The sequence below is a fragment of the Lactuca serriola genome, chromosome 8, assembly GCF_051521515.1.
Source record: "Lactuca serriola cultivar US96UC23 chromosome 8, Lser_US96UC23_V15, whole genome shotgun sequence".
Taxonomy (NCBI): Eukaryota; Viridiplantae; Streptophyta; class Magnoliopsida; order Asterales; family Asteraceae; genus Lactuca; species Lactuca serriola.
The window spans coordinates 30,509,139-30,517,713 of record NC_136415.1 but is presented as its reverse complement, the minus strand read 5'-3'; the positions used below and the strand labels follow the sequence as shown (position 1 = coordinate 30,517,713).

General features: G+C 32.9%; 1 protein-coding gene across 1 annotated transcript; it reads right to left on the bottom strand.

Annotated features, from left to right (window-relative positions):
* Positions 1-1,460: 1,460 nt before the first annotated feature.
* LOC145066583 (ras-related protein RABA6b-like) lies at positions 1,461-8,105 on the bottom strand. The gene is made up of 2 exons (XM_079013880.1): positions 7,759-8,105; positions 1,461-1,979 (listed from the first exon to the last, which is right to left on the bottom strand). The coding sequence occupies exons 1-2, from the start codon at positions 7,977-7,979 to the stop codon at positions 1,541-1,543; spliced, it is 660 nt and encodes a 219-aa protein (XP_078870006.1). The 5' UTR covers positions 7,980-8,105; the 3' UTR covers positions 1,461-1,540.
* Positions 8,106-8,575: the final 470 nt, after the last annotated feature.

The following is an 8,575-nucleotide window of genomic DNA, read 5'->3' as shown; positions in this document are numbered from 1 at the left end:
GAATCCCATATCCAAACTCCTTCCAAGCTCCAATGTCTTTCTACCACCTTCTTCTTCTTCAAGAACACCACCAAAACACAAATGAGCTCAAGGTGCACTCTTCACACTTAGGGTTAGCTAGAGAGACGATTTTTAGGTGGAGGCTGATGAGGGTGAAGTTCTTGGGGCCAAAAAATGTTTAAATAAGGTCCAAACCCTAAATTTTATGGTTTGAAACCCTCACACGTACGCCCTACGTACGCGATGTATGGCCAACGTACAAAGCTCTCGTATATATTCCTTATGTACGAAGCGTATGCCCAACGTACTAAGCCCCAACCAAAATTACCAAAATGCCACTATGGGCCATTTTGCAATCCTTCTCATGCACAGGTGCACTCTTCATACATAGGGTTAAAAGCGAAATTACCTCATAATTACCTCATCATCGGGATGTTACATAAACTAGTTGAAAATTGTGAAGAAATTATTTGTTAATATATTATATGATTAATATATTAATTGGAAATAGAAATTTTGATTTATTAATTTATTATGATTAATAAATTAATATGAAGTCAATTAGAATTAATTAATTATTACTCAGAATAATATGAAAATAATGCGGGGTTAATTGAAATTAATTACAAGTCCAAGAGTTGAATTTGTCATTGTTCATAATTAAGTAAGGAAAGAAAATTCTAAAACTCATACAGAGGTGAACGAAATTATGAGGGTTTCTAAGGTTTCTAGAAGCCTCCTGGTTGTAAATAAGGAGAAGATTTGAATTGTGATTAAATCTATTATTTAATCATTCAAATATTGTTTTGTCCCTGAATTACCTAAACTATAAATAGGACCCCTTGGGTCCTCAAATCCGTTCATACTCTTCCATGAAGGATTCGCTTGCCGAAAGTCTCCTCTCTCCTTTCTCCTCTTGTCTTCTAGTTCTAGGGTTTGGGTGTGAGTCATTAGAGACAACATCATTTTGGTGCTAAGCTTTCCAAGACCTACACTACAAAGAGATTAAAGTGATTTGCTTCCTACAACAAATCAAGAGGTATGTAACTCTACACTTTGTAACTTTGAATTATACTAGGGTTATACTATGTTTAGTTGTTCATTGTATGTTGCTATCAAAGTGTATGACATAGATCTTTTATAGGATTTATGTACCCTATTAAGTGTTAATTGTTTTCCACATTTTACTATTATGTTTTCTATAAAACTCACCAGTACTAACCGCACCATGCGATATGAGTACATACATGGGTCAGAGAGAGAGAGAGAGAGAGAGAGAGAGAGAGAGAGAGAGAGTATATATATATATATATATATATATATATATATATATATATATATATATATATCATAATGAGTTTTCCAAGATTGCTTCAATGGTTAGACAACAAAGAATATTATAAACCAACATGATTTTTTTGGTTTTTTAACGATATTTTCTATTAACATAATCATTCATCTTTTTACTAATTCATAAATTTCAATTCATTTTTAACGTCATGTATGACCTTGAAGGTCAAAATGAACAAAGTAGTTTTTCCTAACTTGTACAACAACTTGTTTGTTTAGTGGCAGTCACTTCATCAACAACATAGATTATTTCTTTTCTAGCATCAACAACTTTCTTCGTTGCGTCATTTTCCTTGGCTTCAAGGCTTTTTTGACTTGCAATTTCGAAGATTTTTGTGATCATTTGGAGAAATGCATCTTCTACATTCAAATTCTCTTTTGCAGATGTTTCAAGAAAGCATAAATCCTCTAGCTGTGCAAGACTTTGACCTTCTTCTGCTTCAACTTCTCTTGAGTCAACCAAATCGGATTTATTTCCAATAAGAACAATAACCATATCACGATTTCCATATTCTCTAAGCTCATGTAACCATTTCTTCAAGTTCTTGAAAGTTCCCCTTCGTGTAATGTCATAGACCAGCATAGCACCTAATGCTCCACGATAGTATGAGCTTGTTATTGCCCTGAATCTACAATGAAGACAATTATAATCTGTTAACTATTTTTACTAATTTTATATACAATTAAAATACGTTATAGATTAGATTAATAATGTTGGAACCATAAAGCATATTAATTTTTTGAAATATAGCTGTATATAAATTTACAATTTATTAATGGCTAACTCCCTAAGTGTGAAAAAATACAATATACCAACGGTTTTTTCATCAACGGCTAAATGCAATAAAAACAATATAATAAATTAATGATATTGCGAGGTAAAGGTAGTTACGTTGTTCATGGATAAGTTTGTCTGATTCGATCAAGTAAATTAAAATAGATTTCGATTTTCAAAACATGGATCTGAATAGTTCAAAATAAATTCAAATCCGATCTGATTCAAAAAAATTAAAATTTAGTTGGATCGGTTTTTAAAATGAAATACATTTTAAAAATATATAACCTAAATACAAGTCAACTCTATAAAAATATGTAAAAAACATTTTAATTATGAATTATAATTGATAAACAACTATTATAAAAAATAGATTATAGTTTAATATTTCATTGACAAAAAACTTTTGATAATAAGTACATATTAATGTATTATACTTGATGAAAGTTTCTAATAATTAACAAAACAATTTAATAAATTTATAAATGATTAAATATATATTAAAAATAAATAATAAGATGTTATTCAGTTTTTTTGGACTATTCGATTCTTATTTTATAAACCAAAACTAATCTAAAATCCAAAAATAATAATTAAATTTAGCTCAATTCAAAAATCTGAATATTTAAACCAAATAGTCTAATCCGAATTGTGAAATAGTGAGCAGAAGAAAGTGTAACAAAGCAACATATTGATATGTTCATGTAAGTGTCTACATAGGATACGAGCATCCAATCATCCATCACGTGCGTACCAATCACGTCTATAGGATGAATTTGATATATATATATATATATATATATATATATATATATATATATATATATATATATATATACACACTTCTAAAAAAATAATTGTAAAGGAGCAGTAGATTTAAGAGAAAAGTTGTGAAAAGATAGTTTATGACTTTTATTAATGCAACAAGAGTTACAATTATTTTTCGTAAAAGTAATACTAGGAACTGTGGAGGATAAATGTTGTTGGACTTGAGAGTGTGGATGGCCAAGTCTGTGGTGCCATGAGATGCACGTATTGGAGAGAGCATAATGGCTATGCCGAACGACGACATCGCCACATTGTCGAAACCGGCCTTTCACTTCTCTCTCATGCGAAAATGCCACTAATTTTTTGGTCATTTGCAGTCACTACAGCCACCTATCTAATCAACCGATTACCTACAGCCACCCTTAAAAATGATTCTCCCTATTTTTGCCTCTTTCAAAAATTACCCAATTATGACAAACTTCGTAGCTTTAGTTGCCTCGCTTATCCTTGGTTACGGCCTTACTCCAAACACAAACTTGAACCCCGATCCAAGCCATGTATCGTTGTTAGCTATTCTTCCTCTCAAAGTGCTTATCACCTACTTGACCCACTCACAAACAAAATCCATACATCAAGACACGTTCACTTCGTTGAACACATTTTTCCTTATTCCTCCCTCACACATGAAACTCCCACCCCACCACCTAATCCAAAAACTTGGCTTTAAGTTAACATCCTACCCATAAACCCTACTCCTCTTGTCACTACTCAACCTCAATCACCTCCACCTATTACTTCTTCTAGAAGCACTCGAACAAATCACAAACCCAACTCTCGTTACCGTAACAATGATTTTCTCTTATATCACTCTATTGCCCAACCATTTCCCGAGCCTCAAAACCTAACTCAGGCTCTTAAACAACCTCAATGGTGCCAAGCCATGCAAGCCGAACACGATGCTTTAACCCGCAACAATACTTGGTCCCTTGTTCCTCCTGAATTCGCACCCAACATTGTTGGATGCAAATGGGTATTTCGAACAAAATTTGAATCCAATGGCACCATTGAACACCTCAAGGTAAGACTTGTTGCTAAAGGCTTTCATCAACAACCCGGTCTTGACTACATTGAAACCTTTAGTCATGTAGTTAAACTGGCCTCCCTTCGACTCATCTTATCTCTTGCTACCTCTTAAAATTGGTGTCTACACCAATTAGACATCAATAATGCTTTCCTACAAGGCACCCTAACTGAAGACGTTTACATGTCTCAACCACTCGGATTCATTGATCCATCCTTTCCTACACATGTATGCAAACTAAATAAAGCCATATATGGTCTTCGCCATCGTGTGCTTGGTACAACGAACTGAAATCCTTTCTTCTCTCGAACGGATTTCAACCCACTATATCTGATTCGTCTCTCTTCGTTTAAAAATCACATTCCTCCATTATCTATATTCTTGTCTATGTTGATGATGTTATCATCACTGGACCCTCCTCCTCCACCGTTTTGTCTTTCATCACCTCACTCGCCAACCGCTTCTCTCTAAAAGATCTTGGCAATCTCTCATACTTTATTGGTGTTGAAGTTCTACCTCACACTAATGGTCTCTTCCTCTCCCAAGCTAAATACATCCTTGATATTCTTACAAAAGCCAACATGAATGATTGCAAACCTGCCTCAACACCATTGACATCATAATTTAATCTTAAAACCAATGAAGGCACTTCACTAACCAATCCTAAAGACTACTGATCCCTTGTTGGGGGTCTATAGTACTTGCCCCTCACTCGCCCAGATATCGCATACACAGTTAACAAGCTCTCCCCGTTCATGCATTGCCCAACTGATCTCCATTGGGATGCCCTCAAACGCTTGTTACGATACCTTTACGGTAGCATTCATCATGGTCTACTTCTTCGAAGAAACTCTCCTCTACATCTACATGCATTTATTGACGCAGACTGGGCAGGTGATCAACAAACATATCGCAGCACCACGGGGTACATTGTTTATCTTGGATCCAATCCCGTAGCCTGGAGCTCCAAACGCCAACCAACCTTAGTCAGGTCCTCTACTGAAGCAGAATTTCGTGTCGTAGCCTCCACCACCACAGAAGCTCAATGGGTTGTCTCTCTACTTTCCGAACTCGGTTATCGCCCCACTATCACCCCAACTATTTTTTGTGATAACTTAAGTGTCACACACTATTCTGCAAACCCCGTTTTCCACTCGAGTATGAAACATTTAGCATTGAACTTCCATTTTGTCTGTGAAAAAGGTTCAAGAAGGCTCCATACGTGTCAACCACATCAAAGGTGATGATCAACTAGTTGATGCCCTCACAAAGCCACTTCTCAAGCAGCAATTTCACACCTTATTATCCAAGATTGGACTTGTCTCTCGATCGTCCATCTTGCGGGAGCATATTAACGATATGTTACCTTAATTACTTTTCATTATATCATTATTTGTATTTATATATTTACAGATTTACTGTACATAATACCAAGAGGAATAAGTCCATGTAGCTTGTTATATACCATCCGATTAAACAGGATCTGACTTGTATATGTACTATTGTGCTATTCAATGAAATCTCAAGTTTTGGATATTCTTCTTATAGTTTGTTTAAAGAGATCAAAAAACTTACATATAAATAAACTTTTCGAGTTGAAATTTTCAACACTAACCTTACCCGTTTAATTTTCGTATCGTGTCGTATCAAACCGGTTGAAATATTTTACCCAAAATAATTTGTTTCGTGTTGAGTTTCATGCCGTGTCAGTTTTTGTCACTTCTAGGATTTACACCGGTGTTTGAGCTTCATGATGTCGTTTCATGGTCTTTTGGGTGTTATTGTTTTTCTCGAGTTTAAAAGATTTAATAGTTTTTTTTTTATTTATTTATGAGAACAAAGAAAAAAAATGAAGTGATGTAGATGATTTTTTTTTAAACTTTTGAAATCAAATTAACAATTAAGTAAAACATGGTAATTTGTCCTTTTGATTTAAATGCATTATAAACTTTTATGATCCAAATAAAATTTTATAAAAGAAAGAGTTTCTCTAATTTTAGATACTACTACCTAAACATAGAAAATCTATGAAATCCAAATCAATTGTAAAATTCAAAATCCTATGATAGCAATTAGCAAGAATATAATCCAACGCCCTCATAGGAAAATCAATTAGTGGCCCGTAAAAGACGTTTAAACAAAACAATTATAAGAGCATTTTATGGTTGGGAAGAAATTGATTTTATCGGCTGGATAAAAAATTTCAATCTATTGAGCTGGCAAAAAAAAATTATGGTGGCTGGAAACTCAATATGTAAAAGTTGAATAGTTGATTTATTAGATTGGAAAAATAGAGCAAGCTAATGGGCCAAGGAAAACAATTTAAAGGGTAGATTAATGGTCCTAGAAATAACAACTTTTGGGGCTGGTGTAGAGATGCACAAATACCGGTTTTAAAAGAAATTGATTTTAAAAAAAATAAGGCTTTAAAAAAAACCAATAAAAGAGGTTGTTATAGGCTTAGGCTTTATTTGTCAAACTAGCTGATAAAGAAGTTTATCAATTAATAATGTTAGGTAAAAGGTAACTTATAAGTTAAATTGCAATGTAAAATGATATAGACGAGCATTTAGATATATAACTAAAAGAAAAAAATAGATATAATTAACTATATATTTGGTATATTTTTTAAAAAGCTTCATAAGCTTCTCCAAAACTATCTAAAAATAGTTTATCAAAAGGTACCTTATAAATTAGTTCATAAGCTAAAATAAACTATTTTAATGTTTTACAAAACAATAAATTATAATAAAGTAGTTGATTTTTCCGACCTTAAGAAAAAACTATAAGGTTGTTGGTACTGGGTCTTTATTTAAAAAATTGTTACTATGATAATAAATTGGCATTAAAAAAAGATTATTGGCCTTAGGAAGAAAAAGATAAGGGATGGCTATATGGGCTTAAGAAATCACGCATAGTTTAAAGTAATCACTGCTACTAGCGGCCAATGTTCCAGAAAAATGATCATATCCGCAAGAAACGTGATCTTGTGGCGGGTATATATATATATATATATATATATATATATATATATATATATATATATATATATATATATATATATATATATATATATATATATATATATATATATATATATATATATTCGCAACGCTTCATACCACCATCTCAGGGCCACCACATTGATGTCAATGTTTTAAAAATCGGTTTGAACTGACCAGTCGAACCGGTTGGACCGGGAATCAGGGAAGGAAACGATTTAACTATCATCGGTTTTATGTCTATTTCTGAACCGGATCAAACCGAAAACCGATAACTATACCGGTTCAACTAAAAAACCGGTTTTTAAAACATTGATTGATGCCCAATGTTTTCATAACAAACCTACTCATCCTAGTTAAAACGTCAAACACACAAACCTACACAAACCTACTCATCTCTTGTGTTGTGTACCCCTACATGTGAGTTCTATATATATTATTCTATGAGTCCTAATAAAACTCTAACCTCTAGGCTCTATTTTGTCTAAAGAACGCAACCTTAAACACTTTTTAACTGACAGTTTTCGGAGCATATTTAACAAGTTTTTTACTGTGCTCCGAATCTCACAAATTTTCTTGTTTATTATATAATCCGGCTCCACGATATGGATTCTTTTAAAAGTTTGTAAGTATTTATAAAGATCACTAAACTAAAAAATACTTCATATGTATTGCTATAATGATCTACTTCATATGTATTATAAGATGTATTATATCGCTTTGATGTTTAAACTAAATTTAAATTTAGAAAAGCAAGAAATTAGGAAAGTGATCATATGCACCTTTCTTGCCCAGCAGTGTCCCATATTTGTGCTTTGGCCAACTTATCTCCAACCTTAATATTCCGATAAGCAAATTCAACCCCAATTGTTGGCTTAGAATCAAGATGAAACTCACCTTTAGAAAACCTTGACAGAAGATTTGATTTCCCTACGGCTGAATCCCCTACCAAAACCATTTTAAACAAGTAATCACACTCTTCATCAAGCAAACTATTACCCATCGATCAATCTTTTCCACTTGGGGATTAGAAGATTAAGAAGAAACTAAAGATGGTAGGAGAATACTATGAACCAGTTAAAGAGTTGTTAAGTGTCATAATACCACCAAACATTTGATAAAGACATGATGATTGTGGTTGTCGATCGTTACTTTGATTTTGTCAAAGGCACGCTGTCTTAATCAATAATAGTTAGGCTTGGTGGGCCCCGTTCCTTCATCAAAGTTACAATATTTTATTTATAGATAACACTAGGTTATGTACTTTCTTATAGTTTTTATGATAATGATGAGTTTATTCGTTAATTTGTCGTCACGAGGTAATATAGTCAAACGTACTTGACAACTAATGGAATGTCTAACATACTAAATAACAAAGATAATTAAATAGCATCCAATAGTATTACAACATCTGTTTTCATTAAACGATATATAGGTGAGATAGGATAATATTAGTAAAGTTTAAATTCCCTTTCTCTATGCTTAACAGTGAAGCATAAAATAAAGATGATCAATTAGTCATACAGCACCATCTTCTACTTTCCAGATTGCCTATTTTATCATTTGTTTCCAAATTGCTTATTTTATCATTTGTTTGTC

Excerpts from the sequence above, each read along its gene's own strand:
- LOC145066583 (XM_079013880.1), bottom strand. The coding sequence starts at position 7,979 with ATGGGTAATAGTTTGCTTGATGAAGAGTGTGATTACTTGTTTAAAATG. Across the intron at positions 1,980-7,758 it reads GACACTGCTGGGCAAGAAAG|ATTCAGGGCAATAACAAGCT; the intron begins GTGCATATGATC and ends TCTTCATTGTAG.